The sequence below is a fragment of the Leptonychotes weddellii genome, chromosome 9, assembly GCF_054177405.1.
Source record: "Leptonychotes weddellii isolate Sample4059 chromosome 9, ASM5417740v2, whole genome shotgun sequence".
In the NCBI taxonomy this organism is placed as follows: Eukaryota; Metazoa; Chordata; class Mammalia; order Carnivora; family Phocidae; genus Leptonychotes; species Leptonychotes weddellii.
In genome coordinates, this window is record NC_138377.1 from 24,526,612 (window position 1) to 24,552,030 (window position 25,419).

A 25,419-nucleotide genomic window follows, 5' to 3' on the forward strand; every position below is an offset into this window, starting at 1 on the left:
AAGCAGGCTCCCCGCTGAGCAAGGAGCCCGATGTGGGACTCGATCCCAGGACCCTGGGATCATGACCTGAGCCGAAGGCAGACACTTAACGACTGAGCCACCCAGGCGCCCCAAATAAAATATTTTTTAAAAATAAATAAATAATTTTAAAAAAAGTATAAAAGGAAGCTGCAAGACAGAGTGTTTAAAGGAAAAGATGGGTGTGTGTGTGAGAGAGAGAGAAAGAGAGAATAATAATCACACATATCAATCTGTATATACATAAAACATTTCTGGAAAAATTCCTAAGAAACCATGAACAGTAGTTGGGATGTGAGACAGACTTATTTTTCATTACATACCCTATCATCCTGTGTGAATTTTTTTACCATGCGTTAAAAAAATTTTTTTTCTTTCTTTCTTTTTTTTTCTTCTAGTAATCTCTAAACCCAATGTGGGGCTCGACCTCACAACCCCAAGATCAAGAGTCACATGCTCTTCTGACTGAGCCAGCCAGGTGCCCCAATTAGCTAGTGTTTTAATTGAAAAATTTAAACTGAACACCTTCTATGTGCCAGGCACTAGTTAACTGGGGAGCCTGGCTGGTTCAGTCAGAAGAACATGCGACTCTTGATCTTGGGGTTGTGAGTTTGAGCCCCACATTGGGTGTAGAGATTACTAACAAAAATAAACTTTTAAAAAAGCCTAGTTAATTAAAAACAAACTAAACAATATAGCATGGCCATTTTTTCCATGTTACTGTACATTATACATAGTATAACTCTCATTGCCATTTACTGTTTAGATATTTCACGTGTATTAACTTACTATTTTCCACAACAACCCTCAATCATTATTCCATTTCACAGATAAAGAAGCTGAGGCAACTTGCCCAAGGTCACACAGATATTAGGTGGTGGAGCAGGAATTTGAACCCATGTGACCTGACTCTGAAGTCCATGCTCTTAACCATCTTGTGATGACACCCCTCTCCCGTTAAGGGCTGCAAAGTGTATTCTACAAAGTGATTGTGTCACACTTTATCTAACCACTCCTCCTCTGATATGCATTCTGGTTGCTTCTGGGATTTGGCTATTACCTACCATGCTGCAGAAACACCCTTGTGATTAACCCTTCGTGTTCTTGGGTAAAATATATTTATAAGAGAAGTCCGGGAAGTGAAACCACTGCATCATCTAATATTTGGTAGTATTGCCAAATTACTTCCCATTGTTTTACTTCACCAGTGTGTTCTCCCCTTGCCTATGTATGAGAATGAGGAAGTAGCCCAGAAAGGGGAAACTAGTCCCAGATAAAAACAGAGTGTGAGCAGAGACACTGACCTGTGTGTTTTGTGAAATTGTCTAGCTCATTTTATTCAGCAAATATTTATTGTGTCCTTCCTGAGTGCGTTTGGAGAATGGAGACAGTCATGGCGAACACACAGACATGGGCCATGCCTTCACGGGGCAGACAATCTGTGGAGAGAGGCGTTAATGAAGTAAACACACAGAGTGAAAATGTAACAACAATGTGCAGTAAATGCTATCAGGCGAGAAAATGGAGTGCTGTGGGAGGGAGTAACGGAGGCTTTCTTTAGAGAGGGTGGTCAGGAGAGGAACTTCTGGGGAAGAGACGTTGTTACGCTGAAAACAGAAGTAAGAGTAGAAATTAACAGAAGAGTTGAGGGGAACAAGGCTATTTCCTGGCCCCTAAAGAAGTTGGAGCGATAGGTGGGGCCAAGGCCCCAGAGCCTTTTTGGGTTTTTTTGGCCCTAGAGCCTTTTGAAGCACTGAAGGGTTTAAGTGAGGTGTTGATCTCGTTTACGTTTTTGCAGATTCCCTTCTGCTATGTAGGAACTGGATTAAAGCAGGAACAAGAAGTAGGGAAACCAGTTAGGAGGCTGGCCTAAGGTGGTGTAGGAGGACCTATAGATCAAAAGAGTCTCCAAAGATGCATCGATCAACTGCCATGTGTGGACTTCATTTGGATCCTGACTTTTTTTTTTTTAAGATTTTACTTATTTATTTATTTGAGTGAGATAGAGCGAGTGTGCTCCAGGGCAGGGTGGAGGGGAGAAGGGCAAGGCGAGGCAGAGGGACAGAATCTCAAGCCGACTCTGTCCAAGCTGAGCACAGGGCCCCACGAAGAGCTCAGTTCCACCACCCTGAGATCCTGACCTGAGCAGAAACCAAGAGTCAGAGGCTCAACGGACTGCGCCACCCAGGTGCCCCTGGATCCTGAATTTTTTTAACTGTAAAAAAAAAAAAAATCACAGCTATGAGACAATTAGGAATTTGAACACAGTATATTTGATATTAAGGAACTATTTTTAAAATTTTAGGTATTCTGTCAGGTTTCCCACTATCCCCACTCCTGGATTAAAGAGTTGGAAGTTATCTAGTAGATCATTTAGAAATGTAAACTAATATATTAATGAATGATATGATATACATAGCATTTTGTTATATTGCATTATAGTTTTTCCTATGCAGATATTACTGTGAAAGTATCTATACTTTCATAGTTGAGATCATACTTAAATCCAGTTGGTATTGGAACAATACCTTTTAAAAGTTTAAAGTAATATATAGTGTTGAGGGGACACGGGACAGTGATGCCACCATACTCCAAAGCAGGACGCTTTTGAGAGTAAAAGGTGACAACTGGAAACCTGAATTGTCCTAGCCAGGTGAAGTTGCTTGCCTTAATACTTGATTGCCTTATTAGTTTTTCGGAGATTGCATCCTGACATGTTTATTCGTTTGATTTTCAGAGTGACAAAGACATACTCGGGAAATAATACTTGGGAGTAAGTTAAGCTCTGGCCATCTCTGAGAAATGCTCAGTTATCTCCTCCATAAAGTTTGGACTCCCTGCCCCCATCCCGAGTTGGATGGCACTCCCTGAGGCTCTGGGGCAGTGGTTATCAAAATGCTGGGGGTGGGCAATGTTGGGATTTTGTTCCTCCCCACACCCACCTACCAAGAGATATTTGGCAATGTCCGGAGACATTAGTGATTGCACAACTGGATCAGGGAGAGTGCTGCTAGAAGCTAGTGGGTAGAAGCTGGGAATACCACTCAGTACCCTACAGTACACAGGCTAGCCTCCCTACTCCCCCATCAAAGAATTATCAGGCCCCAAAAGTCAATGCTGTCATGGTTGTGAAAACTTGCTATAGGTACCTTTTTCACAGCACTTCATGAAGACAACTATAATTGTCAACAGGTTGGCCTTCCCAGCTAGACTGGCAGCTTCATGGGGACAGGTGATACATGTGTCTTCTTGGGTGTTTGGCATATAGTTGACACTTAATGAGGACTGAAGGAAGAGGGGCGCCTGGGGGGCTCAGTCAGTTAAGCCTCTGCCTTTGGCTCAGATCATGATCCCCAGGTCCTGGGATTGAGCCCCGCATCAGGGCTCCCTGCTCAGTGGGGAGTCTGCTTCTCCTTCTCCCCACCCCCTGCTTGTGCTCTCTCTTGCTTTCTCTCTCAAATAAATAAATAAAATCTTAAAAAAAAAAAAAAGGTTTGAAGGAAGATGAGGAGGTACATCCAAACCAGATTCAAACTTAGGGCCCTGTGAGATCATGCTGCTTGATTTTTTTAAATTAATTAATTTACTTACAGTGTTATACTATTTCCAGGTGTACAATATAATGATTCAACAATTCCATACATCACCTACTGCTCATCAGGACAAGTGCAGTCTTAATCCCCATCACCTATTTAATCCAAACCCCCACCCACCTCCCCTCTTGTAAACATCAGTTTGTTCTCTATAGTTAAGAGCCTGTTTCTTGATTTGCCTTTTTTTTCTTTGCTCTTTTGTTTTGTTTAAGTTACACATATGAGTGAAATCATATGGTATTTGTCTTTCTCGCAAACTGCTTGTTTTCTGAATTATTTCCCACCTCCCTTTGGGCACAGTAATCAGATGATAAGTATTGCATTCTCCAACATTTAACAAATGTTTACTAAGCACTTACTAAGTACTGTCAGTGTTTTAGGTACTGGGAATACAGCTATGAGCAAGGCAGAGTCCCTGCTCAAAGAAAATTTAATCTCAGAGGGGAAGACAAACAATAATTAAGGAAACAAGATGGCTTCAGACAGTGATAATTATCACGGAGAAAATAAAAGTGGGGCACCTGGCTGGCTCAGTCAGTAGAGCATGCAACTCTATTTTTTTTTTTTAAAGATTTTATTTATTTATCTGGGGGGGGGGACACTGGCGGTCGCCTGAGCAGCGGGGAGGGGCAGAGGGAGAGGGAGAAGGGGACTCCCCGCTGAGCGGGGAGCACAATGCAGTACTCCATCCCAGGCCCCTGGGATGGGGGTGGGTGGTCAGGGGCAGACGCTTAACCCACTGAGCCACCCAGGTGCCGGAGCATGCAACTCTTGATCTTGGGGTCCTGAGCTCGAGCCCCACACTGGGTGTAGAGAGAAGGAAGGGAGGAAGGGAGGGAGGAAGGAAGGGAGGGAGGAAGGAAGGGAGGAAGGGAGGGAGGGAGGGGGAAGGGGGAAGAGAGGGAGGGAGGGGGGAAGGGAGGGAGGGAGGAAGGAAGGAAGGGTAATACAATAGGAAATGATGTGGGCAAGATGGCATATTCTAGGTAGGCTGACCAGGTGACATTTGAACTAATTTTGAGAGCAAGCCATCCACGGGAAAGCTCCCAGCCAGGACAACTGCACTTGCAAAGACCCTGAGGTGGAAACAGTAGCCACTCAACGAAGATTTAAGGGGAGGGCGCCATCACTTACGCCATGGAAACAATCCGGAAGCATGATTTATGTTATTAAAAGATCACTCTGGCTTCTGTGGGAGAATGTATGAAATATCTATATTCCGAGTCTAAAATATTTGTCATAAAATAGTCACATTTTTCGGCTGTTCTTGTCAAATAGGAAACCTCCCAGATCCAGCAGGGGGCGCTGTAGGTGCCCGGTCGACAAATGTGACACTCAGCACTCTTTGGTTCTTTTCGAGGGGTGGGTCGCTTCCGGGAGCGGCCTCGTCGCCCGGCGCCTTCCTCTCTATCCGCCCCTCTCTGTGGTCACCGTGGGCCCGCCCTCTTAGGCTGACCTAGTGCTCCTTGGACTCTTCCCCCAGCCGACTCCGGGGTACGGGGCGAGGAGGGTGGAAGCTGGCACATGGCGGTCCCGGTGGCCGCGGCCGGGGCTGGCGCCAGGTGAGCAGGGCGGTGGGGAAGAGAGCCGGGCCTCTGGGTGCCCTCCCCGGGGCTGTGTGACTTGAAGAGCCCCGGCCCCAGCGAAAGAGGAGCTCTGAAGGGGCGCCCACCCTCCCGCGATCCGAGGCAGCCTCCAGTACTCTGGCTGTGGGATCCTCTCCCTCGGAACTGGCTCCCCCCCGCCCCCCCAAGAACTTCCAAGTGCACAGAATTGAGTTAATCGTCCCTCAGTTCTTGGCACGCTGTGGTCCAGTGCAAGGCCCCTCTTGTGTTTTATGTTCCTTATTCTCAATCCCATTTCACCGCCCTTCTCAGGCCCCCACTCTGGTGTATTAAAAGAGTGTACAGCCCAGTTTACACAAGTTTGCGTATCTCTTACCTTGAAAGATAGTGGTTTTTGAATTCCTATAAATGATAATATGCTGTGATTTTTTTAAAAAAACCTTTTTACTCAACGTTGTGTTTTTGAGATCATACATTCAGTGGTAATCTAGTTTCTGAAGGCTGCATAATACTACCCTATGTACTTCGGACCGCATTTTACCTATATATTCCCCAAGTGATGGACACTTAGAATGCTTCCAGTTTTTAACCACCTCAAATATACTGGAACTTGTCTCCTTGTGAATATGGGTAATATTTTTCTGGATTACCCACCCCAGGGTAGGATGCTAGATCATAACTAATTCTGCGGAATTGTTTTCTGGAATGGGCACGTGAGTTTATACTTCCCAACAGCATTGCATAAAGGTTCTGGCTTCCCCACATCCTTGGAATGTTTGGTATTGTTTGGTTTTCTGATGTTTATCAATCTGATGGGTTGTAAGGTGGCATCCACATTGTGTTTTCATGTAGTAAGCATTTGGGTTTCCCCTTTTCTGAATAGCCTACCTTTTCCCACTTTCCATGGATTTCCTATCTTCCTTACTTGCAGGAATCCCTTGTATGCTCTAGATTTTAATGTCTTGTTGGTTTTACACTCTTCACATACCTTCCACAGTTCTTTTAATTTAATCTATGGCACTGTATTGAGCAAAAATAAATTAAGTCCATTAGTTTTCCCCTTTATCAAAATTTGTGGGTTTGGGGTCTTATTTGAGGAATATCTTCCCACTATATCTTCATTAAGATATTCTTCTTCCTTTTCTTCTATTAACTAAATAGAATTTCACATTAGATTTTTAATCCATTTGGAGTTTTAAATTTTTATCTAAGTGATTTGAGGTAATGACCTTAATTTTCCTTCACCATTTTCAGTTAATAACTAATGAATTAATAATTAAAAATTGGAGGGGCGCCTGGGTGGCTCAGTCGTTAAGCGTCCGCCTGCCTTCAGCTCAGGTCATGATCCCAGGGTCCTGGGATCGAGCCCCACAGAGCCCCACATCGGGCTCCCTGCTCTTTTTGGTCTCTGTCCCGTTGGTCTTTTTGTTTCTATATTAAAACCCAGTTTTGGGGCACCTGAGTGGCTCAGTCGTTAAACATCTGCCTTCGGCTCAGGTCATGATCCCAGGGTCCTGGGATCGAGCCCGCATCAGGCTCCCTGCTCGACAGGAAGCCTGCTTCTCCTGCTCCCACTCCCCCTGCTTGTGTTCCCTCTCTTGCTGTGTCTCTCTCTCAAATAAATAAATAAAATCTTAAAAAAAAAATAAAACCACAGCCCTGCATTATGATTTGTCTTTTTTTTTTTTTTTCTTAGAGAGAAGGGTGTGTGAGCACGCGCAAGGTTGGGTTAGAGGGAGAGGAAGAGAGAGAATTTTAAGCAGGCTCCACGCTCAGCACGGAGTCTGACACAGGACTCAGTCTCACGACTCTGAGATCAAGACCTGAGCCGAAATCAAGAGTCGGATGCCCAACGGACTGAGCCGCCCGGGCGCCCCTGATTTGTCTTAATAACTGATGGTTTGGGTCTCCAATTCCTCCTTTCCTATTTTTCACAGTTGCCCTCAGCTGTTCATGGGCCTTTATATTTCCACATAAAGTTCCTCAGAGAAGTTCTGCTTGTGATTGGTATTATATTGAATTTATAGACTACTTTTGTTAGAAATGAGGTCTTTATAATGTTAAGTCATGCCAGCTCTATTTAAGTCTTCTTTCACATCCTATAATAGAGCTTTCGTTTTTCTTTTAAAATGTCTCATCCTGGGGCGACTGGCTCGCTCAGTCAGTAGAGCTTGCAACTCTTGATCTTGGGGTTGTAAGTTTGAACCCCACGATGGGTGGAGAGATTACTTAAAAATAAAATCTTTTGGGGTGCCTCGGTGGCAGTCTAGGGTCGTAGTGCCACAGATTAAATTTAGGGGCGCATGTTTAGGCACCCCTAAAAATAAAATCTTAAAAATGTGGGACACCTGGGTGGTTCAGTCAGTTAAGCCTCCGACTCTTGATCTCAGCTCAGGTCTCGATCTCAGGGCTGTGAGCTCAAGCCCCACATTGGGCTCTATGCTGGGCTTGGGGGCCTACTTAAAAAAAAAAATGTCTTATACATTCTTTTTAAAAGTTAATTCCTGGATGTTTTACAGTTTTGTTTTTTAAGATTTTATTTATTTATTCATAAGAGACAGAGAGAGAGAAGCAGAGGGAGAAGCAGACTTCCCGCTGAGCGGGGAGTCCGATGCAGGACTCAATCCCAGGACCCCGGGATCACAACCCGAGCTGAAGGCAGACGCTCAGTCATCTGAGCCACCCAGGCGCCCATGTTTTACAGTTGTTTTAGTGCTTTTCTTTTGTCAGTGACCTCTTATTTTCTTTATATTTTCCAGTTGGTTATTGTTGGTATAGAACACTGTTGATATTTGTATGTTAACCCTATATCTAGCTGAACTCCTTTTATTTCCAGCATTTGTCTATTGATTTGCTGTTTGCTGTGTAAATGATCCCATTATCTGCAAATAAAGACAATTTAATCTCTTCCCTTTTAATTCTTTTACCTCATTTATTTTTCTTGCTTTATTGATTTAGCCAGGACGTTAAAATCCTTGATGGGCTTTCTTGTCATGTTTGTGACCATAAAGAGGATGTGGCTAAAGTTTCTTGATTAACTATGGGTTTTTTTGTTTTGTTTTGTTTTTTTTGCTGTAAATTTTTGGTAAATCACCTTTTATAGCATTTACCAGCTTAAAGAAATTCCTTTCTCTCCCCGGTCTGTTCCCAGACTACTGCCTTCAGCATCGGTAAGCCATTCTTCCTGCATGGCCTGGACCCCTCCCCAGAACAGTCTAGATCAACTTGGTAACTGCTCTGTAAGGCTTAACTGCCCTCTTAGGGTTCTCTCGACTTCTCCTGCATCTCTTCTTCAGGCCCAGGTTAGATCTGCAATTTCTCCAGCGGTTCCTGCAGATACAGAAGGTTTTGTTTCCCTCCTGGTCATCACAGAATGCCTTGATGTTCCTGACCCTGTTGTGTGTCGCCCTACTGAGTGAGTGAGTGAGCCCAGGCTACAGGGGGAGGGCAGCCTTGGTTTGGGGTCCCTTCTGTCTGGGGAGTTGATAAGGCAAGGACTCAAGGGGAAGACTCCTTGTTTTCTCTCCCTTCACCACTGACTTCGGACCCCTCTCCCCACCCCAGAACAACTGGTGATCTACCAGGTTGGCTTGATCCCCAGTCAGTACTATGGGGTCCTGGGAAACAAAGACTTGGATGGGTTTAAGACCCTGACATTCCTGGCTGTGGTGCTCATCGTTCTCAACTCCATGGTAAGATCTCCCTGTGTTTCTCTTCCTCTCCAGCCTAGTGTAAGCACAGTGCCCACTGGGACTTAGCCACCAGGAAGCAGGAATCGAGCTGTGGGTGTGTGTTCCCTCCCTTTCTTGGAACTGGAGGTCAAAAGGGCATTGATCTTGTTATTGGGCCCAATCCCTGGGATGTTTCAGGCTCCCAGGACTTGGCCATGAGGTTCTGGTTTAAGTCAGTGTTTAGCAGAAATGATCTTGTCCCTTCCATTCCCATTACTCTTGCTTCAGGGAACTCCCAAGCATTTGAAAACTGGGATCAGCAGCCAGGGGGCTATTGCTTCTCTGTGGGGCCGGTTCAGCCTGGCACTGTGTCACACCTCTCAGCCTTTGCACCTGCTCCTTTCCTGCAGAATGGCTTCCTTCCCCACCCTGGTTCACTTGGTTAATGCCTGCTTACTTTTCAAGTTCTGCTGTTGTCACTTTCTTCAAGTCCTCCTTAACCTTCTTCATGTTTCCTCCACCAAACTCTGCCCTCCTCTCTGCTTAACTAATACTTTGAGTTAACCTCTGCTGTAACACTCCTCACGCCCTTGTAATTGTTGCCTTGTTAGACCGAGCTCATTGTCACTGCCTTGGACTTAGCATGTAGGTGCTCCATCAGTGGTGAACAATGAGTCAGGCCTCCGCTGGGACTCAAGCCTAATGCTCTGCCTGCCTGTATGGCCTGTTTTCTTGGGGACTCCCCTTCTCATCACACTTGGGCACTTTGGATGGGTCTTCTGGTGGTAAACACCTATGTATACAGAACTCTGTTCCAAGTTTGGGGGAACAGAAAAGTGAGAACATAAATGGCATAGAAGATATCATCCCCAATCTCCGGAAGCTCACCTGCTCTCAGGATAAGACAGTACAACATAAAGGGGCCAGAGGCCTGTGCTTGGTGACGGAATGAGCATGGCGGGGAGGGAGGGAGGGAGGGAGGGAAGAATCCCCTGACTTGACACTTTAACCCAGAAGTGCTGAGTGGACAGAGACTTAAGCGGAGTGGGCTGGGACCAGTCAGCAGATGCACTCTGCCAGCCCTGAGCTCCTTGCTGAGATGTGCAGAAACCATCTCTCCCTCTCCCTCACTTCCTCTCGCTTCCCCACTGCACAGCTGAAGAGCTTTGACCAGTTCACCTGCAACCTGCTGTATGTGAGCTGGAGAAGGGACCTCACCGAGCACCTTCACCGCTTCTACTTCCAAGGCCGCGTGTACTACACCCTTAACGTGTTGCGGGATGACGTCGATAACCCGTAGGCGCCCCCTCTCTGTCCTCCCCACCTTCTGCAGGGTTCTGTCAGTCTGGCTCGGCCCTGGAGAGTCCCTGCGGTGGGCCCTTTGAGACCATCCACAGTTCTCTGCAAATGTTGATAAGCGCCATAGGGGAAGGGGACTCCGTGGAGGAACCCCCGAGCAGCTGCGGGGCTGAGAATAGGGCACTAAAAGATAGGAGCGGTTCCCTTTTGTCCATTTTCTATCCTGTGCTTCCCAACCAGGCACCCTCTGAAGAAAGTGTCCTTGCTCGCAAACCAGCTCTTGGATTTTCAGCAGTAAAAAATTATTGCTGCCCAGGACTCAGTGTAAGATTCAGATCTTCATTCTGTCACCTCCCAGTTGACAGGCCTTCGTTCACTGAGCCTCAGGTTCCCTTTCTGGAAAATGGGGATGACAGTTCCTATCTCAATATCTCAAAGGATATTCATGCAATGCACATGTGCGGTGCCTGGCACATAGCAAGTGTCCCAGTGTGAGTTAGCGCTGGTTATTTTACAGGTGAGGAAACTGAGGCCCAGAGAATGCAAGTGACTTGTCCAAAGTCATGTCTCTCATTGGAAATGGGAGTCAGTGTGGCCCCAGTAGTGCAGTGGGACATACGGGGTCTCTCCCCACACTCATTTCCTCTCCACTCACCACCCCCACGCACTTTTTTGCCTACGGTGACCTTTTGTCAGCTCAAGCTGAGCTTTGTGGCAAAGATTCTTGGGATTCCTGTTGCCTCTTATCTTCTAGGCTTCTCCATGACTCGACCCATATGAAGCTTCTGCAGCCAGATAGCTAAAATGGGGGCAGGCTCAGGTTCGCAGAAGAGATTGGGAGGAGCCAGAGAGAGGGCATAGCTTTCTGGCCCATCCAGAAACTCAGCTCTTCTACCCTCGGGTTGTTCTCTGGTGCTACTCAGAACTGGCTCAGGACCCCTGGGTACTGGCCCTTTGATTTGCTACTTTTCCAGAGGGGTAAACTGAGGCACCCTAAGAAGCAACTCTTCAGAACCCTGTTTAAAGGTCCTAAAGGTCTTAGTGCCTCTAGGAAAAGCAGCGCTTGTCAGGGTCCATCTTCCCCCGGGATCGTGGCTAACAGTGCTGAAAGGCAAGGTCAGAGTAAGAGGTAACCTCTCAGCTCGCTCCACCCTTCGCACCCCGCTCCCTGCTCCAGTTGCTCTGTTGTTGGCTCCAGGGACCAACGCATCAGCCAGGATGTGGAACGATTCTGCCGACAGCTCAGCAGCATGGCCAGCAAGCTGATCATCTCCCCCTTCACCCTCATCTACTACACCTACCAGTGCTTCCAAAGGTGAAGCCTCTCCTCCCCCATCCCACCCCCCAGGTGTTTCCCCCCAAGGTCCCTCACTTACACGAGCTCCCCTAGGTCAGGGTCCAGAAGAGGCTGGTCTTCCTCCCTCCTGCCTGCAGCCCAGGAAGGCTTCCTGTGTCCTGTGCTCGGGCCCCTGCCCTTTGGACATGTGGCGTTTCAGTGTCACAGGGGTCCTGGTATCTGACAACCTGGACCAGGTGCCTGCTGCCCCCACAAAGGAGCAGAGGTCCCACAGGACTGCTGGCTGAGATTGGACGAGGGCTGCTTGAAAGAGCAAGAAGCAGGGCTGAGGCCTGCGGGGATATGTGACACCCCCCACCCTCCCTCTCTCTGCCTTCCAGCACGGGCTGGCTTGGGCCTGTGAGCATCTTCGGGTATTTCATCCTGGGAACCCTTGTGAACAAAATGTTGATGGGGCCCATTGTGGCAAAGCTGGTGCAGCAGGAGAAGCTGGAGGGGGATTTCAGGTATGTCTCCCTTGCGTGAGGTTTCTGGGCCGAGCATAATGGTTAAGGAATGGGATCTCGAGTGAGACAGCCTCATTCGAGTCCCAGCCTGTGCTAGTTACTAGCCATGTGCTCTTGGGTGAGGTCTTGAACCTCCCTAAACTTCAGTTTTCCCATCTAAAATGGGGATGGTACTGTTGCCTGCAGAGGGGATTGTGAGGAGCATTATTGAGATTCTAGGTGAGAAGCAGCGAGAACGGTGTCTGGTTGGCCATCATCATCCCTTGGTCTTCTCATGTGCTTCTGTTCCAACCTTCCTGTTTTGGCTCAGCCAATAGATCCAGCCCCTGCACTGTGCTGCTTGGCCTCCTACTTCAGGTTGGGCCCTGGGAGGAGGTGGTGTGGGCAGGAATGCACCTGTCCTCTGGGGAGGTGAGGGGTCGTCCTGTCTGCAGGGCTCCTGCCACCCCACCCAGGCCCTGTGACAGCTCAGGGAAGGGCTGGGCCTTTTTGAGGTGGAGCCAGGTTCCTCTTCATCTGGAGATCTTCCTGGTCCAGGCTAGAGAAAGGAGAAGGGCCAGTACTGCCCGTTGTCAGCACACATTGCCTTTGGTCTGCCCAGGTTCAAGCACATGCAGATCCGGGTGAATGCTGAGCCTGCTGCTTTTTTCAGGTGAGTCAGGTGGGGATCGTTTCCTTCTGCCTCATCAGAGCTGATAGTGGAGATGGCAGAAAAGGAAAGACGAATTGTACGGCCTGCCCACCATCACCGAACCCTGGGGCTGAGCATCCTTACACTTGGCTATGACCCTCACCCCATGTCTCTCACTGTCCTAGTCTGCCTCATCCTTAGGTCCAGGGATTTGCTTCTGAAGCTGGTTGTTCCTTCTAGTGACCCAGCAGGGGGCCTAAATTTGTTCCAAGAATGAAACGAGTGAATGATTCTCGTCTTGGTGATGACTATAAGCCATTGCCTCTGCCTCTGTTTTTCCATCTACAAGATGGCTTTCTGCCAGTGCCTGATGGCCGGTCAAAGTCTCCAAGACTGATCCTTTGTCTCTGTAGGATGGGAGGGGAAGGAGGCCTCAGGAGATCAGGAGACCTGCTCCCCACAAACACTGTCCAAGTAGAACAAAGTGTCTGATCTCCTGATAGCAGCATTGTGAAATCTCCTGCCTTCCCTCAGGGTCAGGATAGGTCCCTGGGCCCTGCCTTCTGTGGGACCTCTGGAGTCATTGTTTGGCCCCAGAGAGAGAACTCAGGCCCCAGAGGTGTGTGTTTAAGGAGTGGAAGCTGCTCTTGGATCACCTGGATCTAATAACCCTGGGACCTTTGCACTTGTCTGTCTTTGCTGCGTTTTGCAGCTGCCACCACTTGAGGGCGCCAAGAATACTAGGAATCTATGAGGTGGGGTTTGGTGTGTGGCAGTAGGGCTGGGCATTCTGCAGCCTCTCGTGAAGTTCTGGGCTCTGGGGAAAGCAGGTTTGTTCTTGGAGCTCTAGATGCGTTCTTTCCTGGCTTCTCTGTCCCTCTAACACTTTCCATGTGCCAGGGGAAGAATGCAGTGCGTCTGCCTGCCCCCCTAAACTGGGAGCTCAAGGACAGGGACTATTTTATCCCCTTGTTTATCTCACTGGCTAACCAGCACAGAGCCTGCCACCGAGCACCTGCTCTGTGTATAGTCGCTTAATAATAACAGCTGTTATTTTTTAAGGGTCCCTCTTCTGCCTGGCACTTTCTGTTTAGAAATTCTCTAACTTATTTTGTAGGTATGATTAACCCCATTTTACCGAGGAAGACACTGAGACTCTGAGGCTTAAGTAACATTAGTCACCCAGCTAGTAATTGGCCAGAGCCAGGATTTGAGCCAGATCTGCCCAATCTAGAGTTCATGTTCTTTCCCCAGACGATACTGTGCTGAGTAAATGAAGCAGTGAATGGATGCTAGTGGCAGAAAGGGTCTGAGATGAAGACCATTTGGATATAGGGTTGGTACCCAAAGGAGAGTGTGATGAGGGCTAGAGGGTCCCCCGGCCCGGCTGAGGCTTTCCAGGCCCCATCAACATCCCAGCCTTTCTCGTCAGAGCTGGGCACGTGGAGCATGTGAGGACAGACCGCAGGCTGCAGAGACTCCTTCAGACCCAGAGGGAGCTGATGTCCAAGGAGCTCTGGCTGTACCGTAGGTGGAGGGAGCCTGGGGAGGCGGGAACCCCGGGAGCGGGATCGTCTCCTTCCCTCCCCAAACCTCCTCGCTTTCTCTCTGCACTAGTCAGTTTGCCGTGATGAAGGAATTCACCACGGGGAGCCACTGTCTTTGCCACGAGTGTCCTCGGGAGAACGAGGCTCCGGGGAATAGCTTGGTCCTACTTGGCTTCCTCTTCCCTCAGAGCACATCGGTGCTTCCTGGGTCTCTTACCCTCGGTGTTTCTGCCTTCTGCAGTCGGTGTCAACACATTCGACTATCTGGGCAGCATCCTGAGTTACGTTGTGATCGCCATCCCTATTTTCAGTGGTGTCTATGGAGACCTGAGCCCCACAGAGCTCAGCACTCTGGTCAGCAAGGTGAGGCTCCCTCCTGGTGACCCCTCATGCCGTCCCCTCTGCCCTCGGCCCGGCGCCTCGGAGTCCGGGCCGGGGCTCACTGCTCGCTGTCCCGTGCAGAATGCCTTTGTGTGCATTTACCTCATCAGCTGCTTCACCGGCCTCATCGACCTCTCCGGCACGTTCTCAGATGTGGCTGGTTACACACACAGGTGAGGCTGCGTCCTGCCCCTCCAGGTCCCGAGCAAAGCGGGTGCCGCTGGGAGAAGTAGCTGAATGAAAAAAGGAACAGAAAAGCCATATGGCAGTGGGTGTGAGAGAGAAGGAGGAATGCGTTCACCTGGGCCCCCAGGCCCACCTCAGGTTTTCACTTCTTGCCCAGAATCGGGGAACTTCAGGAGACCCTGCTGGACATGTCCCTGAAGTCGCGGGGTGGCGAGGTCCCGGACGAGAGCGAGTGGGACATGGACAGGTGGGTGCTGGGCTGGCAGGGCAGTGCCGTGGTGGGCGCGCCCAGCTGGGGTTCGCCCCAGAGCCCTGCTCTCTCCCCGCGGGCGGCAGAGTTGTGCAGAGCAGATGCCAGGCCTCTCTGCCTGGTGTCGGGCACATCACAGGTGTTCCCAGGCAGGGGTGCTGTTCTGGCATCTGTTGTCACCTACACCTTCCCCCAGCTGCGGGAAGCACGGTGCCCACTTCTGCCTGGGCCCGAGATGACAAATCAGAAATCTGAGCAGTCTGCCTCCCACTGAGCCCTGCCGCCTGCCCCTTTCCTCGGGGCCTGCCTGTTCTCTGTTCCCCAGGCCTCGCTCACCCTCACACGTGGCTTTACTCGTGTCTCCTGTGTTTGTTTGTTTTTTTAATTATATTTATTTATTTGAGAGAGAGAGAGAACACGAGTGGAGGGGCGTGGCAGAGGCAGAGGGAGAAGCAGGCTCCCCGCTGAGCAGGGAGCCCGATGCGGGGCTCGATCCCAGGACCCTGAGACCGTGACCTGAGCTGAAGGCAGACACTCAACGGACTTAGCCACCCAGGCGTCCCTTTACTCATGTCTCCTTGCATGCGTTGTGATGTTTCTGGCCTTTCTGTGCACTGAGGATTGGTTTCATGTCCTCACTTTCTTGGGCTAATTACTCAACTGTTCTGTGTCTCTGTTTCTTCATCGCTGTGAGGGGAACGGTAATGGAACCTTCCTCTTAGGATGGTTGTGAGGATTAGCTGTCACAGTCTGTGGAAAGTGCTTGGACAGGGGCCACAGAGTAAGCTTTCAAAAATGGAAACAGCCTGTGTTTCAGGGCCTACACACAACTCCCTTCTGAGGGACTAAAGCCTTAACTGTTGCCCCCGTTCAGAATTCAGCCTTCGTGCAGCTGTGGGCCTGGGGCTGGGGAGATGGTGCGGCGACCGTAGGAGACCAGAGGTGCTGTTCTCCGGGGGAAAGGGGCGTCTGTGCCAGAGCCAGAAACTCCAGGTCCCTTTCCGACCACCACGCCCATCCTGTCACAGGCCCTGGTCACACGCGCTGTGCACGCCCACCAGGGTTAAGGTTAGACAGCTTCAGCTCCGTGACCCTGAGGGAGTTACTGAGCCGCCTGACTTGGTTTCCCCCTCTGCCAAGTAGGGATGATGTTTGTGATCCGTTGGTGTTAAAGCTGATCAAGATCAGTCACGGCGGGGCTTTGCACAGCCTGGCACAAAGTAGGTGCCCTCGGCCCTACCTCTGTGTTCGTGTGCCCGAGCTGCCGTAACAAAATACCACAGACTGGGTTGCTTATCCAAGACATTTATTTTCTCACAGTTCTGGAGGCTGGAAGTCCAAGATCAAGGGTTGGTTTCTCCTGAGGCCTCTCTCCTTGGCTTGCAGATGGCCGTCTTCCTCCGTGTCCTTTTCTAGCCTCTTCTCTGTGGAGGAGCATCCCTGGTGTCTCTCCCTCTTCTTAGAAGGCCGTCAGCCATATTGGATTAGAGCTCTCCCCTGATGGCCTCATTTTAACGCCATCATTTCTTTAAATACTTTCTCTTCAAATGCAGTTACATTCTGAGGTACTAGGGGTTGAGACTTCAGCCTGTTATTTTGAGAACACAGTTTAGCCCATAACCCCCCTGTCCAGAGGTGAGGCCCCCGAGAAGAAGACCCTGCCCCCCAGCGGTACTGACGCTTCTTCTCTCCCCTCGTCTTCTGACCGCAGGGCCCCAGAGTGGCCGGTCGCAGAGCCAACAGACACAGCTTTTCTCCTCGAGCGGGTCTCCATCTGTGCCCCCTCCTCTAATAAACCCTTAATCAGGGATCTGAGCCTGAAGATCTCTGAGGGGCAGAGCCTGCTCATCACAGGCAACACGGGCACGGGCAAGACGTCATTGCTCCGGGTTCTCGGCGGCCTCTGGGCAAGCACACGGGGTGAGAGCCAGCCCTCCCTGCCTCTGAGCCAGCCTTGGGCCGGTGGGATGCGTGTGCGTGCGTGCAGGTGTGTGCATGTGCGCACATGTGTGTGCGTGTGTGTAAAAGTCCAGGCCTTTTTGTTGGGGAGAGGAAATGAGAGGCACTTACTTTGTCTGGGAGATCTCAAAATGGAGGTTTCTGTGGGCCCTGCAGGCTCAGTGCAGATGCTGACGGACTTTGGACCCCATGGGGTGCTGTTCCTGCCACAAAAGCCATTCTTCACGGATGGGACCCTTCGGGAGCAGGTCAGCCTGGGGCCCGCACCTACCTCTGGCTACCGGAGACCTCTGGCAGTCTGACAGGTTTCAGCTCTAGAAAGTTATGGGGCAGAAGGTGGGGTAGTAAATGGCTCCTGCCCAGGAACTCCCTGGTTCTACGAACATTTTACTCACTTCCGTGGATTGGGCCATGTAGTTAGAGCAGCTCCTGGGGGCAGGTTAACCTGTGGGGGCCGAAACCAAATACCACATATATTTGTTGGCCGCCAAGGTTGGATTCTGGACGCTGTGTCCTTAGGAGGCTCACAGACTCCCCTCAGACACACATCTGACGTTTGCAGTGACCCTGTCCCACTGTCTGCTGGCCCCGGCTCTCCCACTGGACCCTTGGCCGGGGTGGTCCTTACCATCCTCAGGTGGAGAGGAGCCTGGCCTCTGGCAGTTCCTGGGGCTGTATCCTCCTGGGGAGGATAGGCTGTGTGCAGCACTGCCTCTCATCTTAGGCCTGTGTGGTTTTGTTTTATCAGGTGATATATCCCCTGAAGGAAATCTACCCGGACTCAGGTGAGCTGGGCCTCCTTGGGGCATGTCCTCCCATCTAAATTGCCCCTGCTCTGCCTGATTAGGGCCTCGCCAGTGCCTTTTGGCAGAGGCTCCAGCAAGGCTGCTGGTTTGAGGTAGTTTTCTTCTCCTTCAAGTGTTTACTATTTTGGGGTCTGTACCCTGACCTCATCTTGTTCTGTCTTCCCCTCCTTGAGGAGAGACCCCCATTGGAGGAAGGGAAGGGACTACTTCCTTCGCCTGGCCCTTCCTTTGTGTATTAAGTGCTATAACCCTGTCACTGCAGAGCTTTAGCCCAGATTCTGGCGCCCCCCCCAGCCCTACCCCCTTCCACGATGTACCCCCTCTCTTCTGGCTGCCCAGAAGGAACTGACTTCTTGAAGAAGGCTTGTCTGTTTTGCAGGTTCTACTGATGATGAGAGGATCATGAGGTTCTTGGAGCTGGCAGGCCTGGTGAGTGTGGGCAGGGACGCTGAGGCCCAGGCCCACCTGGTAGCACTGACCACAAGGGCTGGTCCAGCAGAGCCGGCATAGTGCCCGGGGCCCAGGACCGGAAGTGTGAGCCTGGACCGCGGGAGTGGGAGTAGAAAGTGGTGAGGGGAGCGGTTGGCCAGGTGCAGGCAACCAGGGGGTGCATTCTCTGCATCGACTTTTAAAATGATAATAAAACTAAGTCTGCTTAGCAGATGTAAACAGTGTAGTTGATAGGATAGTCCCCCCTGCGGGGCACGGATCGCTCCCACGGCCCCTGCCAGGGCTGTAGCTGCCTCAGAGGTGTGTGTGGAGGGGTGGCAGGAAGCAGGGATGGGCCCTCTCACAGACAGCATTCCCTCTGGGTGTGTTACAGTCCAGTTTGGTGACCAGGACAGAGGGTCTGGACCAGCAGGTTGATTGGAACTGGTAAGAAGGGAGTCGGGTGCTCCAGAGCCAGCTCCCCACCACACAGTGGGTTCCAGGTGTTTTTGCTGGCCCATCAGGGGCATGTTCATGCCCTCGGGAGCAGCGTTTTGGCCTCACCTCATGTGGGCAGCCCATCTCATGATGGGCTGGACTGCGGTTGAAAGGGGAGGGTGATGTCAGTCTGTCCCAGGACCAGCCTCTCTGCCCCAAGAACCTCTTCTTGCTTAGACCCCATTCTATGCAAAAGCCAAGCCATATCCTCCTTCCTCTAGTGGTCCTTTCACTCCCATTCCTCAGGTATGATGTTCTGTCCCCAGGAGAGATGCAGAGGCTCTCCTTTGCCCGACTCTTCTACCTGCAGCCAAAATATGCAGGTGAGGTCTGCCCCGGCAGTGTGCATGCCCGGTACTGTGTGCTCACGGGTGTGTGTGTGTGTGTGTTCCACGTGTAACCACGGGGGCGTTCAGACACGGAGGAGAGCACCCCTGTGCGTGGCCGGGCATCTCTGTCCCTGCGGGGGAGGATGCCAGGGCTCTACCCTTGCGGCAGCAAGGTTGGCATCCCCAGATCAGCTCGGGATGTTACACCACGTGTTCTGGAGCATTCTGCCATGGCAGCAGCTGGAGCCAGCCTAAAAAGCTTGCGATTTTATGCTCCTGAGCCTCTGCCGTCAATAAGCGGGCAACACCCCCAGCTGTGCCTGGCGGAGGGATGGCAGGTGTGAACTTCAGGGACTGGCGTCCTTGGGGGAACTAAGAAGCGCTGGTTTGAGCGCTTCTAGGAAGTGCTGGTGCTTACTCTAGGAAGCCGGAGGATTTCATCCTGCCTCTGGTAGAAGGCTTCCCAGGTGGAGCCTCGCCCTCTGCTCTTTTGGCCTGCTCTTCCTGTGGCAGGGCTCCTGTAAGCCAGAGCCGCTTCCAGCCAGCCTCGCCCTGGGTCCCAGGCAGACAGAGGTGAGCGTGGTTTGGAGAGGCAGAGGTGGGCCAGGGGCAGGAGCCGATCTCTTCCCGCCGGATTCTGCCCTCAGTGCTTGATGAAGCCACCAGTGCCCTGACCGAGGAGGTGGAGAGCGAGCTCTACCGCATTGGCCAGCAGCTGGGCATGACGTTCATCAGCGTGGGACACCGACGTAGCCTCGAGAGGGTACCCAAGCTCGTAGAGATGGCCTGAGGAGGAGGAAGAGCCCAGAGGCTGGGCCTGACGAGGGCCAGGGGCCCTTCAAAATGGGGACTGGGGGTAGCGGAGAGGGCAGGGGAGGGATGGCCTCCCGTTGGCTATGGCCAGCGTGGCCTGATCTGCGTCGTGCTGGTCTCTTGCAGTTTCACTCCTTGGTTCTGAAACTCTGCGGAGAAGGAAGATGGGAACTGACCAGAATCAAAGTGGAGTGAAGCCAAGGGTGTGGCTGGCCCCTGGAAGAAGTGCCCAGCTCGGGGCAGATCGGCATTCTCCCGGAGAGACCGGGGGACGGGGGGCCTGTGGGGCCCGGGAGATCCCTGGCTCGCCTCCCAGGCCCTGTGCGGGGGGCACTGGCAGCAGGGGGGGCCCGGCCGGGGTGTGGCTCGCTGCGGGGCACGCAGTTCTGCGAGGGCGCCTCCTGCCGCCTCAGCCAGAGCTCCCTGCACTCGGGGTGCCGATTGCTTACAAACAGCCTCAGATCGTGTTTTCTAAAGAAAAACCTGAAAGTGTGGGATCTGTGAGAAATGTAGGGTCATTGTGGAGAGAATATTGGGCTTAAAGTCACGCAATCCAGAAATCTTTTAAATCCATTAAATTTTGTAGCCATAGATTTTTTAACTTTAATCGACAAATATTTAACTTTTATAACTTTTTTAAAAAGATAAACATTTCTTACAAATTGCAGCCTTCTTTCTTTCTCTTTCTTTTCCACTGTAAGGTGACCTTTTAAATTGAATCCACAGACTTGTATTTGGGAGCCTGGGGGGAAGGGAGATGCACTCTCCATTGTACTGGAAACTTCTGCGCCTGGTTTTTCACTTCTCTCCACACCTGCGCTTTCCCTTTGCCGGTTGTACCTGAGTCACTAACCTCTAGGGCCCTTCTGTTTTTCTTGTCCTAACCCAGGTAAAAATAAATCTCTTTCCCTTTAGTCAACTAAAATAAGGTCAGAGATTTTTCAAAAATAATCTTTGTGAGGAAACAGCAACAACGAGAGGAACAGACAAAACCCAGAAAGCACGGAAACTTAAGATGGAAAACGATTTGAGCCCAAAGCCCTTATTCTAGAACAGTGTTACCCAAAGTTGAGTTGTCAGTGCAGCACGTTCATGATTTTTGCCAGATCTCTGTACCTCTTGTACTGTGAATTACTTAATATTTTTTAAATTAACTCCCCCTTTTTTTTTTTTTTAAGATTTTATTTATTTATTTGACAGAGAGAGAAAGCACAAGCAGGGGGAGCGGCAGGCAGAGGGAGAAGCAGGCTCCTGCTGAGCAGGGAGCCCAACACGGGGCTCAATCCCAGAACCCAGAGATCATGACCTGACCCGAAGGCAGGCGCCCACCCAACTGAGCCACCCAGGCGTCCCAATTAACTCCTTAAACCTAATTGTTGTTTTTTTAAATTTACGCTTGATATAACTAGAATGTAACTGTAAAAGTGAACGTAAACCAGGTTACAAAATTGCAGTTTGATACTGTGCCTGCAGAGAGTCTGAGCCTGAGGCTTGCTCTCTCTGTACAAAGGGAGGTTAAGGGATGTCGTGGGGGGAATTAGACATACTGGCACACAAGTGAGAATTTTCTCCTTAATAAAGTTAGAAACCTGGAATGGGAACTGCTCAGGAAGGAACTTTCTCACTCTAAGACTTGAGGTTATTTACTGCCTTGGTACCCTGCTGAAAATGATGCCAGATGTGGGGTGGGGAACTGGAGAAGTGCTGTCTGCAGGGTAACGCCCCCTGGCGGCTTGGCTGGCCCGCAGGCCTGGAGCCTGTTCTTCCCCAGCTCCACCGTGTTGGGGCGCTAGCACAGCGCACCCGGGTGCCTTGCTGAGAGCCAGGTCTGATGGCGGGTCAAGTCCCCGGTGAAGCCTCCTGAGGGGCCTGCAGGATATCAGGTCTACAAAGGTCCGTGGCAGCCCTGTAGCCAGTGTCCAACCCTCTGAGAAGGCTGGAGGGACCATCAAGGTTGGCATCTGCTCCGAGAGCTGTCCCATCCAATCTCCCAGCTGCATCCTGCCAAGCGGCCTTCTGGCTTCTGGTCAAACACAGCTAGCTAGCGCTGGAGACCACCCATCCTCGGACCCCTCTAACTGAAGAGAGCTCTTGCTTAGGTTAAGGGGAAACCTGTCTCCCTGAGGATTAAGGATTCCCCTGACTCCCACCCCTTGGGTACGTGTCTGTTAAATCGTGGGGGCTGGGTGTGGAAGGACCCCCTCAATAGTTTAATTTCTGTACTTTTTTCAATGTAGCTGAAGCTCCCGCCGGCCTTTTTGTTGACAGCATCACCTTATTGACCTGCTTCCTCCTCACTAGACCCTGGAGCTCCCAAGCCTTCCTGCAGATGCTGCTGCCAGCCGATGACTTGAGAGACCGAGTTGGTGACTAACTCGGGGTCTTGGTATTTGCTTTTCCTCCGCCTCAGACATGTTTCAAGTGCTGTTTCTGTTTTGAATGCCCAGGGTTCTCCCTTGCAGAAGCTCTGCCAGGAGAAAGCTTTTCTTAGGGGCAGACCCCGCCTTTGCCCATCATCCATCTCAGAGATGGAGGCTACTGAGAGTTTTGGATGAATCCATACACACCTGCATAGAAGTCTGGTTATGTGTCCTCAGTATAGAACAAGGACAAAATGTTTATTTTAAATGTTTCCAAATCAACCAGGCAAATAATTTCCCAAACTTAAATCTCATTCTACCACTCAGGGAACTACACAGACCCAGTGGATGGAACATAGAAACGTTATTCTGTCCCTTTGTCACTCTCCTGAGGAGTCCTAGGTCTGTGGGATGCAGCAGAAAAGCAATCTTTTGTCATCGCCATCACATGTCTGCTTACCATAGCGATGCTTCCTAACATGGTCTACAGTTTAAATGCAATCCCTATCAAAATCCCAATGGCCTATTTCTGCAGAAATGGGAAAGTTGATCCTAAAATTCCTATGGAATTGCAAGTGATCTCAAATAGGCAAAAGAATCTTGAAAAAGAACAAAGTTGGAGGACTCACACTTTGAGGTTTCAAAAATTACTTCAAAGCTATGGTAATCAAAACATTGCAGTATTCGTATAAAGAGAGACCTGCCGTTCAATGGAATAGAATTAAGAGTACAGAAATAAACCCATACGTCTACAGTCAAATGATTTTTGTCAAGCGCCAAGACCATTCAATGGGGAAAACCAGTCTCTCTGACAAGTGGGGCTAGAAAACGATATCCACATGCAAACGAAGGAAAGTGAGCCCTTACCTTATACCAGGTTAAGTTAAGTTAAAATGAATGAAAATTGAATTTAAGAGCTAAGACTAAATAGCTCTTAAGACATAAGGCAGTCTTCATGACCTTGGATCTGGCAATGGTTTCTTAAATACAATGCCCAAAGCACAAGCAACAAAAGAAAAACATTGGACTTCAGAATTAAAGCTTCTGTGCATCAAAGGACACTATGCAACCAATGATTGTGTTTGTTCTAACCTGTCTAGGGCTAGGAAGACTGACACAAGGTGCTCGTCTCTGTTTTGCCTGACTCGAACTCACTCACTGGGCAGAAAAGTATTGGGCATTGCTCAAAAACTTGGTAAGGTGCCCAAAACCTGTAGCCACCTGAAGCAAAAGATTATGCTTAAGACATAAAATAGACCACCTAAAGCCTGCAAAGAAATGCTGGGGAGAGTTTCTTTAGGACATTAGAGTGTTCAAAAGTGACCTCATGTACTAGGGAATTTAGAAAGCGACATGCATGGCCTGGATAGGATGCATGCTCAGAAAAGACCTGAGAAGACCCTGAGCTTTCCTTTCTGGCTGGTCTCTTGGCTTAGTCCAAGCAGGAAGTAAAGGTTAAGGTAGAGTTAAAAGAGCTAAACTGGCTGTGTTAAAGAGTACCCCAGCACGGAGTCAGTCTGGGAAGACAGAGATAGAGGTTTTGGTTATTCGGGGTCCTGGTACTCAAGGAAATCTCTGTCAAAATACTGGCTGAACAGAGACTTCAAGTGACCACACATGACAAGGCTGACAGTCCTTGCAAAACTAGTTTGAGAAAGTCACCAAAAAGATGTCTGCAGCCTTCAATAATCAAAAACAGCAAACTCTGGGGAAGGGGAGGAACTGGTTTCCGGTTACATATTATATTCAAATGTCCAGTGTTCAACAAAAACAAATCATACAAAGAAACAGGATTATGGTCCATTTAAAGGGGGGGGGGGAATGACAGAAACCATCCGTGCAGAAGTCTATAGACATTCTTACTAGCCAAAGCTTTAAACCAACGGTCTTAAGTATGCTCAGATAGTCAACGGAAACCCGAGAGCTCGTTCTGGTTCTGGCTCCGGTGCCGGAGCCGACAGCTAGCTCTGGACCTAGCACTGACTCATTGCTGGGTCTGGTGCTGAAGCTTATTCTTTTTTTTTTTTAAAGATTTTATTTATTTATTCATGAGAGACAGAGAGAGAGAGAGAGAGAAGCAGAGGGAGAAGCAGGCTCCCAAGGAGCAGGGAGCCCGATGCGGGACTCGATCCCAGGACCCTGGGATCATGACCTGAGCCGAAGGCAGACGCTTAACCGTCTGAGCCACCCAGGCGCCCTGAAGCTTATTCTAGCTCTGAAGCGGACACTCAGTAAGGCTGTAGCTCGGGCGCAGTTTCTAGAACCCGGGCTGGAGTAGGGGCCAGAGCTACTTCTAGCTCTGGAACTGGAACTGGCACTTGTGCTAGGGCTGACGCTGGTCATGGAGCTGGCAGGCTCTAGCTTTGGAGATGGCACTGGATCTGGAGCCGGCCAACTCTAGAGCTGGCACTGAAGTTGAATGTAGCTCTGTAGCTGGCACCAGAGCTGGCCCTAACTCTGGAGCTGGTGGTAGGGGAGCACGGGATCTGGGCTGGGGCTGGCTCTAGCTTTGGAGCTGGTACTGGAGCTTGTTCTAGCTCTAGAGTCGGCTCTGACTGTAGGTCTGCAGCTAGAAATGGTGCCAAAGCCATCTCCAGCTCTGGATCTCGGGTTACAGCTGGTGCTGGAGCTGGTTCTGGAAAAGTTGGACACAACATTCCAGGTCCAAGCCAGGCAGGTTGCGATGTACAAAGGCCACCGGCTGCTTCTGTCGGGAGAAGTCTGGAGGCTGACAGGAATCCTCCGAGTACCGGTCCAGCGGCCAGGCGCGCAGGATGGAGGAGATGGCACCGAGGGTGGGACGGCAGGCAGCGGAGCCGGAACCCCGGCCTTTTTCCTCCCACACGGCTTCCTATGGCACGTCTGCAGGGGGATGGGCTCCTATACCCGGCCTGGCGCATCCAGAGACCAGCCCCATCCCATCCCTAGTCTGGCTGGCCTGGCGGAAGCAGGGCGCTCAGTCATAGGGTGCTCTCGATAAATGTCTGACCAAACACCCCCCTTCTTCAGGGAAGTCTGGCATATTCCTCTGTCTCCCGCTCTAAACTCCATGGGGGCGGGGAGAGGTGGTGCTGGTCTGCTCGTTACTCAGCACTGGCACACCGTAGGTGCTCCATAAATGTCTAACGGACAAGGGAACAAACGGAGTCTGTCTGCCCAGCCTTGTCTGGGTCCTTGCGGCACCTCATCCTGTAGCTTGTGCGCTGAGGTGCCGCCTTACTGTGCACACCGCGGCGGGTCCGGTCCTCCCGCAGACCCTGCAGTTCTGCGCATGCGCAGCC

The 25,419-nt window shown here is 50.5% G+C and overlaps 1 protein-coding gene across 13 annotated transcripts; it reads left to right on the top strand.

Annotated features, from left to right (window-relative positions):
- The first annotated feature begins 5,003 nt into the window (after positions 1-5,003).
- ABCD4 (ATP binding cassette subfamily D member 4) lies at positions 5,004-20,445 on the top strand. 13 transcript variants are annotated; one of them, XM_006745488.3, is made up of 19 exons: positions 5,009-5,173; positions 8,473-8,591; positions 8,741-8,868; positions 10,004-10,143; positions 11,345-11,461; positions 11,824-11,949; positions 12,551-12,601; positions 14,013-14,107; positions 14,369-14,490; positions 14,590-14,681; positions 14,852-14,941; positions 16,656-16,864; positions 17,060-17,151; positions 17,652-17,688; positions 18,089-18,138; positions 18,533-18,585; positions 18,883-18,959; positions 19,613-19,728; positions 19,905-20,445. In XM_006745488.3, the coding sequence occupies exons 1-19, from the start codon at positions 5,136-5,138 to the stop codon at positions 19,971-19,973; spliced, it is 1,821 nt and encodes a 606-aa protein (XP_006745551.2). In that variant the 5' UTR covers positions 5,009-5,135; the 3' UTR covers positions 19,974-20,445. The 13 variants fall into 13 exon arrangements, 11 of the variants coding, with proteins under 11 accessions (XP_081686358.1, XP_081686359.1, XP_081686360.1 ...); XR_014148352.1 differs by having other exon boundaries at positions 5,004-5,173; positions 16,656-17,151; positions 18,903-18,959; positions 19,389-19,728; XM_081830232.1 differs by lacking the exon at positions 19,905-20,445 and adding an exon at positions 19,389-19,538 and having other exon boundaries at positions 5,004-5,173; positions 16,656-17,151; positions 18,903-18,959; positions 19,613-19,738.
- Positions 20,446-25,419: the final 4,974 nt, after the last annotated feature.

Bases quoted from the DNA above. Each gene is read 5' to 3' on its own strand.
- ABCD4 (XM_081830231.1), top strand. From the start codon at position 5,136: ATGGCGGTCCCGGTGGCCGCGGCCGGGGCTGGCGCCAG. The intron at 11,950-12,550 runs GTATGTCTCCCT...TGGTCTGCCCAG, and splicing joins AAGCTGGAGGGGGATTTCAG to GTTCAAGCACATGCAGATCC. The intron at 14,108-14,368 runs GTAGGTGGAGGG...TGCCTTCTGCAG, and splicing joins CAAGGAGCTCTGGCTGTACC to TCGGTGTCAACACATTCGAC.